This window comes from Brienomyrus brachyistius, chromosome 19 (assembly GCF_023856365.1).
Source record: "Brienomyrus brachyistius isolate T26 chromosome 19, BBRACH_0.4, whole genome shotgun sequence".
Classification (NCBI taxonomy): Eukaryota; Metazoa; Chordata; class Actinopteri; order Osteoglossiformes; family Mormyridae; genus Brienomyrus; species Brienomyrus brachyistius.
The window spans coordinates 15,992,255-16,011,532 of record NC_064551.1 but is presented as its reverse complement, the minus strand read 5'-3'; the positions used below and the strand labels follow the sequence as shown (position 1 = coordinate 16,011,532).

Sequence of the window (19,278 nt, the reverse complement as noted above, 5' to 3'; positions counted from 1 at the left end):
CAATGTAATGTATATCTGACAAACATGCATACACACACATGCACGCATGCATGCAAGCACGCACACTCACACACACACACACACACACACACACACCTATATTCTACAAAATAACCTACCTAATCATAGAGTGTGGGGAAACTAGTATATATAATACTGCCCTTGTAAGAGAGAGATTCTCCTGCCAGAAACTGCAGTGAGAGAGACAGACATCCTAACTAAATAATGGGGGAACACTTGAGGTCAATACTGCTCCTGTAAAACTAATATTACCTCTGTTATAGATGCTGAACCATGGAAAGTGACAGGGGTCAGAATGCAGGACGAGTAGAGGAGGGGAAGCTCTTCAGATGTTTGTGTGGTGAGCAGACTGGGAGGAGAACATACAGTCAACGTCAAAAGGCATTCACACAGCCCGTTCCTTAAAAAGATACGATTTTCCTTTCTGATTGAACAAAAAATACAGTAAAACAACAGGGCATAAATACACTAGTGGCCAAAACCGTGGAAACACTTTCAGTTTTTAGAGATCGCAGAACTTTATTCCAGTTACTCCAGTTACTTATTTAATCATCCAATATATATTTGTAAACATTTTTTGATTGTTTTAAAACATTACTGCCAATATTCATGCAGCAACTTTTCAAGTGTAATGTCAGAAATGCTAGGTGGTCACGAGTGTAGGATCCGTAAATTCCTGTAGCATTTTCGTCACTAAAAGAAGGACAAGTAGCCATGTAAGGCACCACCTTTAGCTTGCTACCTTGCATGCAGACACTTTTTGGGTATTTCACTAAGGCCTGTCAGCTTCTGCTGGGACTCAAACTGACAAACCTGCGAGTACATGCATATTGGGAAATACATAATGAGATCTCTTCCAGCAGCAGCACTTTATAAAGGGTGAGCAGAATCAGGATTATAATGAAGCCAAGTACATCAGCAAGAACTTGGAATACAGCAGGCATTTTGTTCTGCTCAGCAAAGGAGAAAAAAAAGAGAAAATTATACAGCAATTTGACAAGTGGATAAGTAACAATGTTGGCATGTAGAGGAATGCTGTGTTAGTGCTAATTAGTACGGAAAAGACACAACAAACTGCACACGAGTGATAATAAATGCAGCCCGTGGTGGAATTTCTAATCGTCATGGGGACAGTAGGAATTCCAGATTGGCTCTGCGATGGTACGTTGACCAGCTCTGGAAGGCGAGCTGCTCAAAACCCCAGCAATTCTGGTTTGAATGGACCTGCAGGGTATTTGCATCTGGTAGTGACCTGCTTGGCTGGAGTCTTGCAAGTTCTCGGTTTGGTGGACTGTGCCTCAGATGACCTTCTCCGCGTATCTGTGGTTGGTTCGGCCTGCTCGAGCAGCAGAATTGATCAGGGGAGGTTCGCTTAAGCCCCGCATGGGACGCATGTTCTGCTGCGTTATCTCCACAATTCATGCGTCATGGAAATGAACATAAACTTGCTGACCCACAAATGGGGCCGTATGCACGCAAACGCTGTAGTACTCACCTCCAGCCGCAGAGCAACAGCGTTTCTGCAGATCAGGTTTAAGCCGACAATCTCAGACCAAAAAGGAAACGAATGTGCGTGGGCCAGTAAATAACTTCCTTCCAGAGCAATGGATTGTGGGTAAAAAAAAAGAAAAAAAAGTTTCCTTCTGATGTTTCCATTTTTAATGATGAATTTGAGAATTTATTTCGTTTTACTTTTCCCAGGTACAGACGTGCCTCCGTCAGTCAGAAATCTTCCTGACAGCAGTCAGAAAACTTAATAACTAGTCATAGGATTTGATGCACTGAGAGCTGCAAGCATATTCAGATTGTTTTGCTGCATAAGGAACCCCTTTAAAATACATTTACATTTACAGCATTTCGCAAACGCTCTTAGTCTTAGTGCCTATTACACTTTATTTATTGCATAAATACCACACCTAGCCACTTAATTAGGAAAACTATTTGAATACTGTGTAGGATCCCCATTGCTCACAGAACCGTCCGAATTCTTCATGCATGGACTCACCAAGGTGCAGGAAACATTCCTTAGAGATTTTGGTTCTTGATGACATGACTGCATCACGTAATTCATGCAGAGCTCTCGGCTGCATATTCATTCTGCGAAGCCCCCCCTTCCACCACATCCCATAGTTTGCTGCACTGCATTCAGATCTGGTGACTGGGCAGGCCACTGAAGTACACTGAACACTCGTGTTCATCGGACCAGTTTAAGATGACTTTGAGACACTGCACGTTATACTGCTGAGAGAGGCTATTAAAAGATGGTTGTTCATGCTTCTAGTCATGAACGATGCTCAGATATGCTGTGGAATTTACAAAATGCGTGACTGGTATTAGTGGGCCCAATGTGTACCGGGAAAACATTCCCTACATCACTATACCACCCCCAGCAGCCTGACCTGTTCACACAAGGCATGTTGGGTCCACAGATTTATGCCAGATTCTGATCCTACCATCTACATGTTCCATCAGAAATTGAGATCTATTACATGATCACCATCCTAGGAGCCTGTGCTCCCTGTGACCTCAGTTTCATATTCCAGGCTGACAGGAGTGGAGTCAATTGTGAGCTTCAGCTATTGTAAATTATCCATCTCCACCTGTCGTGCATTCAGAGATAGTTTTCTGCTCATCACTGTTGTACAGAAAGGTTATTTGATTTACTGCAGACTTCCTATTAGCTTGCACCAGTCTGCCCATTCTCCTGTGATCTCTCTCATTAACAAAGCATTTCCACACCATAGAACCGCAGCATGTTGCATGTTTTTGGTTTGTCAAACCAGTCTATATAATCCTTAGAGGTATTTAGAGATACATGAAAATCCCAGGAGAAAAGCCGCTTCTGAACTCCTCAAACCGCTACATCTGAAACCAACAAGCATGCCATGGTCAAAGTCACTTTCATCACATTTCCCCCATTCTGATATGTGATCTGACCATTAACTGTAGCTCTTGATCCATGTGTGCATTGTTGTATGAATTGGGCTGCTGGCATATGAGTGCCTGATCAGATATTTCTATGAACTTGCAGATGTACAAGTGTTCTTAATATAGTGCCCAGTAAGTACATACTATAAATGTATATGTATACATACATACTATACTATATACATATATATAGTATAGTATATAAGTACATACTATAAATGATTGGCTTGTGAAAGGAAGCAGCAGGAATCCACCCAGTGATTTGCAATGCTGTCTGCAATGATGGTACTCATGCTTCTTCTATCACCACCAACCATATGTAAAAGTAAACTTGCCGTTGTAATAACTGTAGAACCTTACCCATGCTATGTTTAACAGCAAGATAAGTCAATTTCCTCTCCATAGACCAAAAAGAGCCTTAGAGCTTAGTTATCATGTGCATTATATAAAACCCCAAAAGTTGCAGGTCCTGGTCAGTCCCGCTACGTTTCGCCCGATGCTTGATATTGAGGAAATGCATTATCGTGAATGATGCTAATTATACGCTGCTGATCACCCTTGAGGACGCAAAGGAAATTAGGATGGGAGGGGGCTGAGTAAACAAATACGAAAGCCAGTCTTTTCAGTTATTTATTTATACACTAATGTGGTCTCGTGGGAAGTCCCAGAGCTTACACCTGACTGTAACAGGCAAAGTCTCAGGCACACAATGCCGTGGTCACGTGGTGGCGAGCAAGCAACAGTAAAAGACAGGGAGGTGGGTTGGGGGGGGAGCGGAGAGAGAGAGAGAGAGAGAGAGACCCAAAGTGACAGGCATGAGGCACTTTTGTAAGTGAGGACTGTTCAAAATGAGATGTACTATAAAGTCACAAGTCACGGTCAGATAGACGGTATGTACATAAATATTTTTCATCAAAACCAGTGCTGCTGATGAAATTTCTAGTTTAATTATATTCATAGCAGGCTAATTCCAACTGTAAACGAATAAAACTAACAGTGAATGCTTGTTACAGAAACAAATAATTTTTTGCTAACTGCTTAGTTAAATGTTAAAATTGTAGAGCAATGTCGAATGCAAGAAATATTTTTTTGCTTATCAAAGTTTCACCTAAAAGCTGAAACTTTTGTATGATGCCATTGTGCATGTAAAGTGTAGTATTTACGATGCTATAACATATGTATACATAAACAATAATGTCTTTTTGGCTCTGGGATATTCTTTTCATTTCTTGCTTCAGCTGGGTAACAGTACTCTCTGGGTATGCTGCTTGGTTGAACAAACCTAGTTCAGGATGAATGCTGGCGATCTTTGTAAAGCTGTCCTTTTCGGTCTCTGATGCGCGACTATTACTTTAGCAACCAGCCACGGCCGAAGTTTTTACATCTTTTTAATGGAAGAGGGTTTGTAGAGTGGAAACACGAGCCCAAGGCACCCACTCGCAGTGAAATTCAGTTCCAGTTAATCCTTTGCCTCGCAGTCTTTACAACCAGACCTGTTTCACTGCGAGTTGTACCCGTGTAACTGTGCATGCGACAAATAAATCTCACATCTTGAATCTTGACCCACCAAAGGGGCCCTTTTGATGCAAAGGCAGGTTCTTTCAGGTTCTTGTGAAAAAGCCTGCATCTGATAAACCAGGGTGTGCCAGTTACAGATTTTCCACCATGCAGTCTGTTTGAAATGCACAGCAAGGCATTTCTGTCCAAGAATCGGTACATTAATGCTATATAAAAAAAAGCTTGTTATAAATAAGTGTGAACAGTTTGGGGTGAGCAAGGGGTTGGAAAAATTCAGAGGTGCAGACACACCTTAACTGTCACACCTCCTCGACCTACTACGCTGAGCTCTAGATTGGCAGCCCTTCGGAAATCCAGCCAATGAACCTCTTCCTTAAACTCTAAGGCACGACGAACTTTCTGAGGCATATGAACTCTGCATATACCTGGAGTAAAGATATTACCAGAGGTGGAAAGGTCAGGTTCAGAAAGTACAAATCCAGACGAAGTTGAGTATAACCAACCAGTTGAGTATAAAGAGTCACGGTCACAGATACTCAGCTGGTTGGTTGAAAATCTTGGTTTGGATTTGTACTTTCTGGACATAAACTCTCCACCTCTGGGTATAACACTCCGCACTGCGTGCAGATTCTACTGGCATGATGTAATATTATATCTCCCATCTTTGTCAGTACGATGTCGACTACCCAACAGTGAAAGCCAAACATTTTGAAACATTAGTGGGTGTGGTCTACTATGGGATTCCATGTGCTTAGCAGACATCCCATCAGCCTTCATTGGGAACAAATGTTCTTCTTATCTTCTTCTTGTTCTTCTTTAATATCTTACTGAACATTACAGATGGATATTAGTGGTTTGGTGTGAATTAATGTGTCTACGTGTCTGGACCATGCATCAGTTCTTTATTACACAGCGTAGGCCCAAAGTAACCCTAACCCTAACCCTAACCCTAACCCTCGGGCTGATATTTCCCCCCAGATCCACAATCTGATAATCTCTCCTCCTGCATGCATCAGCCTGATGTATCACTATGGAAAATATCTACATTAATATTTGCACTCATATATTGCAGGTAAATAATTTATATTGTCTAATGGTGCCCTGTATTAAGGTCAGTTAAGAATCCAGTTAACAACTTTGTTATAATGTCTTTAGATATTTATTTTTCACACTTTAAGTTAAATTAATGCTCCTGGGGAATTTCAGGCGCGCTCCATTCTTACTAATTGAAAGTGCATCACTGAAGCTCAATCTCACTTTTTTGTTCACACTGAGTGAAGAAATGCTCATTGCTACGTATCTGTAATAGTTCTGAACAGGGTACTTTTGAAAATTGAAGTTTACCATATATGTAATACTTCTTATTCTTGTCCTTGGGCAAGGAAGTTCAGCCTAGCCACACTTACGCCATCTCGACTCCTTGACAGCCTGAATGTCTGCAATGTGCTGTTTGTCTCACCTGTATGTTGCTTTGGACCAAATCGTCTACTAAATGAAAATAAATATTACTTTAAATATTCAGGTGTGAGATTTAATACTGTGAAAGAGCAAAATTTTATGAGAATTGCACAAGAACGCTTAGGCATGATGAACATTCAGAAAAGATTGTGAGCCAAAGAGACATTAGACTAGGAAGCCATGGCTGGAGTTCTGTGATTTGATTGGTTGGCTCGTTCAGTCATGCATGGCTATGCTGCAGGTAGCGGCTCGGCTAACCTACTGACCACGTCTTTGGGCTGGGGCTCCGTAACATGGCATTATGGTACCAAGCCGTTAAATGTAGCTTCAAAGTGGGAGGCTTCAGCCAAAGAGGGCCAGGCAAGCGGAGACTTTCCACTCTTCACAGCGCGCATGTGAGGACTGGAAAATCACTAAAAGGTTACTCTTATGCAACCCTAAAAGAGAAGTTACATTGATAAAAAAAAAATTACAAGCCTGAGGTCACATGGGTACTTAAATTACGGGACTTTAAGGTCATACTAAAAAATCGATTCCTCATTGGCAACTATAACAAGGAAATGGGCACATCTGCATGTTCTAAGACTTCAGGTAGCAATGAACTTCAACAATTAATGTCAGAGATGCAGCAAACCATACACTATTCTACGTTTGAGAGGCTTGTCCAGTATAAGATATGTCGTGTAAGCAAATTTACAGCATGACTATAAATGTTACTTAAAACCTCTTCGTGTCACAATGTTTACGGGATTGCAAGTCACCTTAAGGTTTAACATCCTCACATTTTACTTGCATTATTTTTAAGCTGCAATAATAAACCATTTTAAAGTACTGCTAAATTTATGTGGGTGTCATCTCATGCGGGTTTGAAAACCTCAAATAAAAGTTGTCACGTAGCACTACAGAAGAAATACTATCCCTCAGTATTAACTCCTTACAGCCTGCATTTTCTTACCGCATTTTATTTAAAAATAATAGAAGGACCCCCGTTTAAGCCTTCAGATGTTTTTTAAGTGTAACATCCCTTAATGAAATTGCCTATGTACTTATTTGTAGCTCCAAATCAATGGTCATCATAGGATGATTTTAGGTATTTAGTTATTTTTCTTAATAATTATATTGGACACTTTTATCTATGGTCCACGCAGGAAAAACACATACAAACACAGAATGCCAACAACATGTCTTACATAACTGTACTAACTTACTATATTAAGTGAAGCAACATGATGATTCCATAGCAGTACAAGCTAAGAATCAAATTCCTGCCACATTTTGTTAAATTTAGGATTAAGTTTTAGCACATATCTCATTAAAACATGCTAACCTATCAAATAGGTTGAGTGTAATTCAAGTGAAACGTAAACTCTATGCTACGTCTTGTGTCTTTAGGGGTTGATCAAGTTTTCATAACTGAACCGAAACGGACAGTTGCAGGTTTTGTTTTATTCTCAGTTAATGCGCATTTCTTTCTCTTACTCATTCAAACATTCCCAAGCTGTTACATTTCAGAGTAATTCTGGAAGAATGGCTTTGGATGGACCATACAGACAGCTAGGTTTGTTCGAATGGTAACAAAGAGGAGTCATTCGTATTATTCTTTGTGATTTTGTATGACCTTAGATCTCTAATTAATATTCAATTCATTCTCCAAAACGACTTACAAATGGTGTAGACAGTTCTTCACAAGCACATGGCCTTAGAGGAGCCAAATAGGCATAATTTTCGTTACGGTTCCGCCTAAGCACACACAATATTATCTTGGAACATCATGGCACGCTAATGGATTTGTTCTGTTCTCTCCTTTAGTGGTGGAATGAACTTGCACAGTGTGCCTTCACGTTTCCAGAGAACAGTGTGAGGAACACTCTCTAGAGAGGTCAATCAGGTAAGGGCATGTTCTAGCCAAGACACACAGGACAGCCAGCCTTTGAGCAAACCACTTGAAATCAGCCTGTTTACGTGCCAAACACCAAGCACATTTAGGCAAAGAATGGACCTTTGGTTGTGAACTTCACGTGACTGACCATTGTAATCATACTTCAAATTCACAGATGGCCCATACCTTGCTGAAATGTCTTATGATGAGTATCTTCTTTCCTCCATTAGAAACCCACATAAAAGATGTTGCTAGTTTGAGAATTACCAAGTTGCCATTGCTCTGCTATAAAAATTTAGAACAGCAATTATGTCACTGCATGCCGTCATGGCAACGCAGAGAAACAGACAGTAGAACCAGAGCTTTCTGTGTTGTTTTCTAGAGAGTGGTCTTGACAGCATAAGTGGGGTGTTATTTGTGGTTAATAGCTCAATGATACTGAACTAACAATCTGATCAAACCTTGACCGACGGAACTTTCCCACTCAGCATCATTTCAACCAAATCCTACTTGTTGTACTACATGGTTTTCATGGAAGATAAAAGATACCACCTCTACAGATTTTATTTTTAAATTTAATTTTCCACTAATTCATCACAAAATGGGCATGATAAAGTGATTTCCGGCACGATGCCCATCTGCCCCAAACAGGAAAACAAAAAATTCGTAGGGTAACTTATGAATGATAGACAACAATTTATTAATGCCCGAGAATCGTCAAACTCATGCCAGTGTAATCAAAACCCTAATTAAAAAGCAAAATACAATAGAGAATGTGCTGATATGGTGGCAGATAAATAATTTAAATTACAAACCAGTTTTTTTCACTCCATAGTAGCAGAAATATTCATTTTATGCACTTTTATATACTGCTTGTTTGTGTGCATTGTTTGCTGTTTAGCCGAGTGCTAATCTAGATTTTCAGTTTATCAGAGCTGCTCTGTGTTGCTTGCTTTGTTTAATTTTCTAAAGAATGATTTCTGCCCATGCTAAGCTAAATATTCACTTGCATGTGTCAAGGATGGGTTGTACATGCAGTCGTCCTAAGCAAAAGCACCAGACGAGCTACAACTTCCAGAACGAACAACCCAGGGCCACAAACAACTCGAACGAACTGGCAAACAGCCGGCCAATGGTGAGGTGTCATGATATGCAAAACAAATGGGTACAGGAGCCACGAAATGTTTTTTGTAACTTTTTGTTTTTGACAGACGGCATTAACACGTTTCTTGAGGGGGCCGAAATACTTAGTAGTAACTTAGTTACTACTTAAGTACAAATTGTGAACAAATATAGTCGCTTCATAAGATGAAAGATTCATTAATGATAACAAACATGACATCAGTATTTCATGTGTTATTCATTACCTGTTATTTCAATAGTTCCTTAGCAGTTCCTTCAGTGGTTCACTAAGATTTACAGAATTAACAGATATAGTAACAAATATAGTAACTGCTTCGGATAAATGATACATCACGATTCATTAACGATCATCATACATGTGATCAGTTTTTTACGTGTGTTATTTTTCCTATGATACTTCCTTCAGTGGTTTCTTCAGTAGTTCACAAGGGTTTACAGAATTAACAGATATAGTAACAAACATAGTACTTGCTTGAGATAAAAGATGTGTGAATTCATTAACAATGGACAAACTTGAGATCAGTTCATTTGTGGTTAATTAATACATAAGTAATAGCATAATACTACATTATTTGTGCTTCCCCAAGTAAACTGTTAGCAAAACGATATTTAACATGAATGACTCTGTTAAAAATAGTTACTGATACAGTTGTAGAATGTTCAGATTATTGTAGAGAAGAATAAAATAAAACAAATTGTGATTTTCAATTGAATCTGTTTTCTCTTTTATAGGTATCTGATGCGAATAGACAAGACATCGCAACTAACAGTAAGACTGAATACTTACATCAGTAGACACTTTATTGTGGATGTCCTGCATGATAAACAGAATTGAACATTATAAATGAAAAGCACAATAATCCATATCTGTCCCCTGGAAAATCATGGTCACTGAATCCGTCTGGAATTTGCCTCACAGCTCTTCCTACAGAGAGCAATCGAACCCACTCTTGTATGATCTTCTGATCTTGGGAGTTTCTGGCTTGAAACTAAGACATGTTTCAGGTCCTGTCATTTGTTACGAAAAAGTCCACTCTACAAATTATGTTTGTACGTTTCAAAAAGACTTAAATGTGTTCATAAAGAGAAAGAAGTAGTAAACATAGTAAAGAAGAGTGAGAAGAAGACTCTCCCAATGAGGGTTACATAAAAGAAAATGTTTAGTAACATTTAGATGTAGAGTAAATCCCCCATTATTCATGAGAGCTGAAGCAATCGTATGTGGCAGAGATTAAAAGTCCCACTGGGAATCACTGGGTACGTCACACAGTGCTGTTGTAGGAGTTACAGGCTTCATGGAAAAGCTCGCTCGCTGATAGCTTCAGGGAACATCCTTCAGCTTTTTGGGAATGAGGCCTGTAAGGACCAGGGCTCCTCTCTGGGCTTGTGCACCATCCAGTCACACCTGAACTTAGCCACGTTCTAAGAAGCCCACTGCGAGTTTGCCCGTGCATCACGCTTTTAGGGACACACAATTGGGGTAGCTCTTCAAAGATAATACCTCCCTTATCTACAGGGTGACATCTCGCTCGCCATGGTAACAGTTTCCACTCATTTGTTTAATGAGACTCGTGATGAAACCAGAACAGAGGAATTTACCTTTTTTACATTCTGTCGATTAAGGTTTTTTTTTAGAACTTTCTCAACAAAGGCCAGGAAACTGCCTCATTAGATTATTGTTGGCTGACAGTAAAGGACTCAAGGTACAGTCCCAATATGAAAATATGAGAGTTTCAGTAATAAGTCATTCTTAGTACATACTGAATATGCACAAATTAAAAGGTATTCAGTCTTAATACATCACCCTTAAATAAGATACTTTAAAACTCAAGTGACACTCAATGGATATAACACCGCAACCTTGTTCAATTATATAAAAATCTGTGTGTTTCACCAAGTGATTTGCAAACCAGAATGAATACACGCTGTTGGTGAAGCTAATCACAGTCAGGTGATCCCCGCTTCTCTTACATCTCCTTCCAGATGGAGATATCGTGGTTGCTCAGTATGACTTCAAGCCGGTCACTTCTGATGACTTGCCTTTCCGAAAAGGAGACAAGTTCAAAATTCTAGAAGAGTAAGCCGAGTGTTACACATTGAAATGATCTGCACTGTACACTAACCTCATAAGGCCATATTTACTGCTTTGTTTTTCGAGGGAAACTTCACAACTCTCTCTCTGTTTCTCGTGAAGGGATGGTGACTGGTGGTTTGCTAAGTCATTGACAACAGGTGACGAAGGCTACATTCCCTGCACATATATGGCAAAACAAGACACACTGGATGTAGAGAAGTACGTAACCGCCAACAGAGTGTGTACGACATTTGTTGTCATCTTCAAGTTGTATTGTGGTTTGTCTTGTTTTGAGAAAAGATTACATGTAGTTACAAATGTCACTGAATTGTCATTTTCTAGATGGTTTTTCAAGAACTTGAGTCGCAAAGATGCAGAGCGTCTGCTTCTGGCCCCAGCGAATCAAATGGGGTCATTTCTAATCAGAGAAAGCGAGACCGCTAATGGTTTGTCTGAAAACTCACCTATTGCCACAAACAATGTGTACCTCATATATGCCGTTTTATCACAGCCAGTAAGAGAACACATCAGATCATTCTCGTGTTTCCTTTATTGACATTTTTCGATATCTTTAATAGAAGATAACAGTTATAATGGAAGTTTTAAGGTGCAATAAGAAGGGTATGGTCTTCAACTGCTAAATAGTGGATTTGCTACCTGTTGACCATTAGTGTGATTAAAATAAGCAATTTATTCATTTTAAAAACAATTTTCGGTTTCAGGATCATTCTCATTGTCTATCAGAGATATGGATCCTGAACAGGGGGATGTCATCAAACACTACAAAATCCGTTGCCTTGACAACGGTGGCTATTATATCTCCCCGATGACCTCGTTTGCATCGCTGGAGGAGCTGGTGAAATTTTACTCCAGTAAGTTGCAAATAAATACCCTTCAAATGCATTGTACTTAAGAATCACCGTTCTGCATTCTCAGAATGTTCCAGAACACGATGTTCCCCCATTGAGACAAATCATATTGTAGTACAGTGGTGAGAATTTCCTTAAAATCAACATGTTGGATTTCCTGTCAATGTAAAGAAATCCTTTCATCACTTCATACTCAACCACTAGATGTACAGATCAAACGATTTCCAAAATGAGCATTTCATTTATTCACCAACAGAGCAAGTGAGAGGAAAATTGTGACCTGAGGCCAAATTTAGAATTTCAGATCCGATTCACTTTAACGCCAGGATGCAATTGTATATTAACAGACAGCAAAATAAAATACATAAATAAAACAATCAAAATTAAAGTAAACTTCATAACAGATTTAGATATTTCTCTTAAAGAATCGGTTATACAGTTATAATTCAGTGACTTAATAATTATTGAGTCTAATCACATTACTTGTGATGCATGTGATGTGAATGCAACCCTAAATTAGTGTACAAAGAGGAACAACCTTCATTACCACAGATGCCTTACACACAAACACATACACAAACAAATACCTGTCCCCTCATTCCCACCTGAATCGTGAAAATCAGAGTACATACGTGATCTTCAACATCTACTGGGGCTCAGTGAGTAAGTGTGCTGTGCCTGTGATCATCGGTTTTAATCCAAGGGTCAGCAGATTGATTTCACCATTAGGTCTGTGTGTTCATTAGTATGGATGTACATGTAACAGGTCTGTTTGTTCATTAGTAGGAATGTACATGTAACAGGTCTGAGATACACTATGTCATTTAAAGGTTCATTTAAAAGTGCATCTTAAAGAGCACTTCCACACTCCCTCACTCACTCCCTCTCTGCAGGGACAGCACATGGGCTGTGTCAGCGGCTGACTGCCCCCTGCAAACGCATGGAGCCGCGACAACCGTGGGCTCAGGATGCCTGGGAGATCCCGAGGGAGACACTGAAGATGGTAAAGAAGCTCGGGTCGGGACAGTTTGGAGAGGTGTGGATGGGTAAGAGAGGTCGCCATCTTCATGATTGGCTCCTACAGCCCAGAGCTATCCCGTACCTAGCTAGATTATCTTGGGGAAGGCTCCAAACATACACGGAGAGTAGCTCCAGAAATCAGTGATGGTGGCACAATCACATCTCATGTGTCTTTGCCTAGCTGATCTGCTTCCTTTGGTATCAGCCAGTGGTTCCTGAACCCCCTTTCTGGGACCCCCCCCAAAATCAATCCTATATTTAGTCTAGTCCAACCGCCAGTCCAACCCTGACTGAAGGAACTGTCTTCTCACTGAGGCTGCCAACTAATTGGGTGTTACGTCGCATAAGAGTGTGTCGGAAGAACATGAGTGTAGTCATGTAGTGGACCGGAGAGCTGTGGTAGTGACTGATTTTGTCAGTACATTCATTGAGACCTGCATGTCCGTCTCCCTTGTAGGCTATTATAAAAACTCCCAGAAGGTGGCCATCAAGATGCTGAAAGAGGGCAGCATGGAGCCAGAGGCCTTCCTGCAGGAGGCCAACCTGATGAAGAAGCTGCAAAACGAGAGGCTGGTACGCCTGTATGCCGTCGTCACCAAAGAGCCCATCCTCATCATCACAGAGTACATGAGTAACGGTGAGGCTCCCGTCACCCGGCAGGGTTACATAACCCCAGATTTTGGACTAAGCGTTCGCGTCTTCATGCCTGTCTGCTTGATTTATGCTGAGGCTCAGCCTGTATGCTGATATAATCTTACGTAATTCTGAGGTCACATGTACATTTCGGCATTAAAAATCGAACATAACAGCCTGTATTCTGGGTCTTCACAATACGTTACTGAGGGAACATGAATTTTCTGGCGTTCAGCCAGTTCACAGAATCTACTGGGTAACGCTTTACATTAACTGCTCCTTCATAATGCATTTATAGAACGTTTATAAGCAGCATGTAAGTGCACCTTAACACCCTAACATACCTTAAAAGCTTTCATAATGTACTTTAATAACAAACATTATATGATAATTCCGAAAATAATCAGATAATGTTTGTTATTAATGTATAGCTGTTAAGGTATGTTAGGATGTGAAGGTATACTTCTATATTGCATATGAATGGTCTATGAATGCATTATAAATTCATTATGAAGGTGCACTGAATGTTTTACGAATGCATTATAAAGGCATAAAGTTAATGTAAAGTGTTACCATCTATTGTTCATCAGTATATACTTAATTAGGGTCACATAACTATTCACAAACATGCAACACATGTAACATAATTCTCGTAGACTGACTCATTTAAACCATGAAGCAATCATATGTGGCAGATATTAAAAACCCCACTGGGAATCACTGGGTATTTTAGAGTTAAATATTGCTGTATAGCAATGATTATTTATGAGGGCTGACTAAGCAAATGAGGAACAGTTTAGAAATAACTAAATCTATTATCTAGAAAACACTGAACTTAAACAATGCATTTAACCTACTGTGGCTTATTTCATAAAACGAAACAAGATTAAGTACGATGTTTGTTCTCCAGCTGTCTAGACAAGTCATAGATGTAGCACAGCTATAAACAACAATGAATTTGTCTTGCAAGAAAACAACGCCTTTGTGTTTGCGGGTTGAGACGAGTCTCCCTGGTTAGCCAGGCTACGAGAAGCCATAGAGATAATTAAGTAGCATTTTCTTTCTCTCTGATGGCCGTGAGGTAATTTGAAGCTGTGGGTTTTTATGTTTCAAAGGAAGTTTACTTGACTTCTTAAAAACCGAAGATGGAAAACATCTGAAGTATCCTAAACTCATAGATATGTCAGCACAGGTAAGGGAAACGTTTTGTTGATAAACGTAACAGTGTATTTCAGCTCCTTTCAACTTTGCTCGTTTTTTTATAATTCTGATTATTATAATTTTCCACAGTAATGTGGTCAAGCTATATGCCTCATGTGTAAAAACCTTAGCGTCCTTCTCGTATTAACATCCGGACAGGATGTGATGCATTTTTTTCCACTTGCCTTTTGGCATGCCCTCGAGACGACATGAACTGCATTTCCTGAAAGAGTATGCATCCTGTTTAAACCACTTTTGATGTTGCAACACCAATTCACTCCACCCCACCCCCCTAAACGACCTCTCTCTGTATTTTTTTTGCATTGGAACACGCCACATGGAACCCACAAACTGGCATCCAGACACTTTAAAAAGGTGCTTGTTGAATAGCAGGTCCGCTATGCTGCCCTGGCTCTTTCCCTCCTTTGCAGATTGCAGAAGGCATGGCTTACATCGAGAAGAAGAACTACATTCACAGGGATCTCAGGGCGGCCAACATCCTGGTATCGGAGACTCTGCACTGCAAGGTTGCGGATTTTGGTCTGGCTAGGATTATTGAGACAGAGTACACAGCACAGGAAGGTGGGACTGCGCACACACACACGCACACACACACACACACACACACACACACACTGTACCCATTAATGCATTTAATCTAATCTAAAGTGCCTTTCCTTTTGACATCACAGAACATTTTCTGTACACAGCACAGATTGCATCTGAAGCATATCCTGTACTTAAAGTTATTTTTAAGCTATTAATAAAATACTGCAATACTTAATTTTTACATTAATTGCCCTTTACATTAATTAATTAAGATTTCACTTTTTAATGGTTAAGTACCAATTGCTCTGTCAGTTTATTAGGCCCAAAGTTAAGAATACACAAGTCACGTCTACGGCAGCCGTTCCTTTTTGACGCTAATACTGTGTAGGTTGCACCTTTTTTTAGAATGAAGAATGACCTGTGGGAAAGTAGATGTTCGTTCATCCTTTCGTACTGATGCCACGCTTAATTCACAGGGGCGAAATTTCCAATCAAATGGACTGCACCAGAGGCAATCAACTTTGGGACCTTCAGCATCAAGACAGACGTCTGGTCTTTTGGTATTCTCCTTACAGAAATCATCACATATGGGAGGACACCCTACCCAGGTACAAATAAAGGGAGGGGCATGCATGTCAGATTAAGTCAGATTAAGCATCAAGTTTATTCAATATCACATTTATAGCAATGAGCCAAAATATTACAGGCACCCCCGTGTGAGGGGGACGATCTTGACTGTGTCATGAAAATGGTGCATGTCAAGGTCTGGGATATATAGCATGGCAAGTCAACATTTGGTGCTCATAGTTGACGTGCTGAATGTGGAAGAGATGAGCAGGGGAAAAGACAAGGATCTAACCATTATGTTCAGAAGACATGGGCAGAACATCTCAGGGCATACTCACACTTGGCCCTTTCACCTCATCCTCTACCTGAGCACAATGGTCCCCCCTCCCCACTCCCCTGCTGGGTCTGGCCCCAAGCCCACGGTACTCATACAGCACGATGTTCTTGTTTTGTGGCTTATCTGGAGTAGTTTTGGGTGTGATGATACACGGCCCACAGATTTATTTAAGTACGCAGCACAGTCATTGTCATTGTCAAGCTGCATGTATAACGACAGTCCCATATCTTGCCAAGTATCTCAGAGTTTTTGAATGCTGCATGCAGTTGTTCCTGGACACTCATGTCAGCCCAGACTTCCTGCAAACACTGCACCTCCAAAAGGCAGACCAAAGCGATTTCCTTCTGCCGCAATGTTTGATAAATGTTTGTCGCTACCCGATCTGTACAGCCTAGCATATCCGCTGCTTCCTGGTCCGGTTCACATACAGTTAGTGATCACACAGCTTGTGTTCTGTGTCTGAGTCTGACTGAAGCATCACACATCAATCACACTCGTCAAACAAACTAGACTTTGGGGGTCAAATGTGTTCAGGCCCGGTATGGTATCACCTAGAGTGTGATCTGATGTGTTGGGTGGCCAAGGCACATCAATGCGAGATGTGAACGAAGTGTTATCACATCTGGTGCATAGCAAGAGAAGAGCTACTGTACCACATATTACAGTTAAAAATCATATAATTTTAGTGACGTCACAGGAGTAACGTGACGTGATACACGGTGCATCGCGCCCTGGTGCGTATGGGGCTGTATAGCGGCTGTCCAGTCAGGGTGCCCATGCTGACCCTTGTCCACCATCTAAAGCACCTACAATGGGCATGTGAAAGTTGGAGCTGAACCTTGGAGAAATGGAAGAAGATCGCTTGGTCGTTTCCTGTTGCTGGGCAACCGAGTAGGTGTCAAGCATCTGTGTGATCCAGTCCAGTCTGCAGCTCCGCAGCCCCATATTCAGCTGAGGTCAATGTGCTCTGTGTTGTGACATTGCTCCTAGAAGCATCAATAAAATGATCTGCCATTTGTGCCACAGTAGCCAATCCTGCTGGTCTGTACCAGACGGGACAGCCTACCTTCACATCTTACTTGATAAGTTTTCAGCCATCCATCACCCTGTTTGGCAGTTCGTGGTCTTTCCCTCCTCGGATCTCTCTCAGCAGGCGCTCACCGTGACCCACCAGCCTGGTCCCTATCAAAGCCACTCAGAGATTTATCTCTGCCCATTTCTTCCGCATTCTATATGCCGGCTACAAGTAATGAATGTAGGCGTACTGTCTAGTATATCCCAGACCTTTACATGTGCTGTTTTTACAAGACGTGGGGGTGGTCATGATATTTTGGCTCATCAGTGATTAACTTGATAAAATTAAGGAAGTTAATAAGAAACTTGACATAAATGAAGGCGTACTCTTTCAAATATTTCACATATAAAGAAATGTCTTGGATTGTGACAAATTGCACAAATTACATTGTGACAAAATGTAACTAAGTTCCCACTCTGAGGTAAATATTAAAATGATTTGTAGGAGACTCAAAGCTCTTTATGAAGGCCTTGCTGTTAAATGCATCATCATTAATATCACACTCCCACTTATAACCCTCTGTCAAAACAGATACCTATTCAGTGAACCACAGACTTAATTTTCTGTCCTAATATGGCATAAATTTAGAAAGATGATTATAATATCAGCTATTGATGATTTTTGTTTAACGTGCACTGATTTAATGACCCACATTTATCAAGAGACTTACAAGACACATGGTTTCTGAAGCTGAAAGGAAATTCGGTTTTTCATTTTGAAATAGGCATGACCAACCCAGAGGTGATACGACTCTTGGACAAGAAGTACAGGATGCCGTGTCCCGATGCGTGTCCGCAGGAGCTCTACCAGATCATGCTAAAATGCTGGCAGGAGAGGCCCGAGGATCGGCCCACCTTCGATTACCTGCAGTACACCCTCAATGATTTTTTCATCGCTACCGAGGGCCAGTATGAGATGCAGCCCTAACCCTGGCTGACGGAGCAGACGGACATTGTCTCCCGGATACATGTGGTGTGAATCGGCGGTGGGGATTGGGTGGTCACAGGGGCTTCAAAGCAGGATGGGAGAGCGCGAGGAGGACAAAAGCAACTCAAAACACCGCCCTGAATGTCAATTAATGAGATATTATGATGGAGTCTGCAATGCCAATTGATTTCTTACGGGAAATGCTGCCTCTCTGTATGAAAAGCATCCTTTGTGACTCACTGTTTGGGGGAAAGACGCTGTCCCTTTACTGACATTCTGCAGAATGCTGTATATTATGTGGGGGGTGGGGGGGGTTAATAACTGGGATTATGCGTGGCCTTTAAAAAACTACATCTGCACTGATATTTATTGGACCAAAAAGCTGGAGAGCAGAGGGAAATGCTTATTTACAGGTGTAACATGTAACATGGTGGAGTGTATAGAACATTTCTGTGAATATAGTAAGAGACTGACCCTTAAATTTAGAATAGATCATGACCCTCATGACACAGCAAGGAAAAGTTAAACATATAGCACTTTGAAAAGAATCCTATTAGAACAACGTATTTAAATAAATTTTTGAACTCTTTCAGAAATTCACTGAACGCCTCTGAGTTTCTGGGTCAGCTGCTGTAATCTTATACCCCTGGGGGTGTCTGAGTTCAGCTCATTGCCTACAATTCAGCCCAGTGAGAGGAAGTCTGCTAATGGTTAGATACAACAAGAACATAATCATCAACCCAAACGCTCATGTTTGGATTTAACATCTGGGGAATGTGACAGAACAATAATATTTTTTAAAATGCGACAGTTTAATTTCTTTGCCTGCGGTGAAAGGGTCAAGTGCTGAATGTTCAGTGGACAGCAGGGAGCGGACAGGCCTGTGTTTATCACTCTGAGGTGGTCACTTCCTGAGGGGTGACGCATCTGAGATAAGGGGGGGGGGGGGGGGGTCCCCATGGAGGGCCACTTCCTGTGCAATGAATTCCCAGAGGCCAATGTGGCGGCGAGTTTGCCGGCACATTCCTGACATACTCCTGTCCTGTGGCTCATGGAGAACGTCTCCTGCAAACTAAATTG

General features: G+C 41.0%; 1 protein-coding gene across 2 annotated transcripts; it reads left to right on the top strand.

Annotated features, from left to right (window-relative positions):
* Positions 1-3,729: 3,729 nt before the first annotated feature.
* blk (BLK proto-oncogene, Src family tyrosine kinase) lies at positions 3,730-18,794 on the top strand. 2 transcript variants are annotated; one of them, XM_048986371.1, is made up of 14 exons: positions 3,730-3,839; positions 7,735-7,813; positions 8,825-8,939; positions 9,680-9,716; positions 10,931-11,024; positions 11,142-11,240; positions 11,364-11,467; positions 11,744-11,893; positions 12,784-12,936; positions 13,368-13,547; positions 14,659-14,735; positions 15,175-15,325; positions 15,769-15,900; positions 17,996-18,794. In XM_048986371.1, the coding sequence occupies exons 3-14, from the start codon at positions 8,826-8,828 to the stop codon at positions 18,196-18,198; spliced, it is 1,494 nt and encodes a 497-aa protein (XP_048842328.1). In that variant the 5' UTR covers positions 3,730-3,839; positions 7,735-7,813; position 8,825; the 3' UTR covers positions 18,199-18,794. The 2 variants fall into 2 exon arrangements, with proteins under 2 accessions (XP_048842328.1, XP_048842326.1); XM_048986369.1 differs by having other exon boundaries at positions 11,142-11,467.
* Positions 18,795-19,278: the final 484 nt, after the last annotated feature.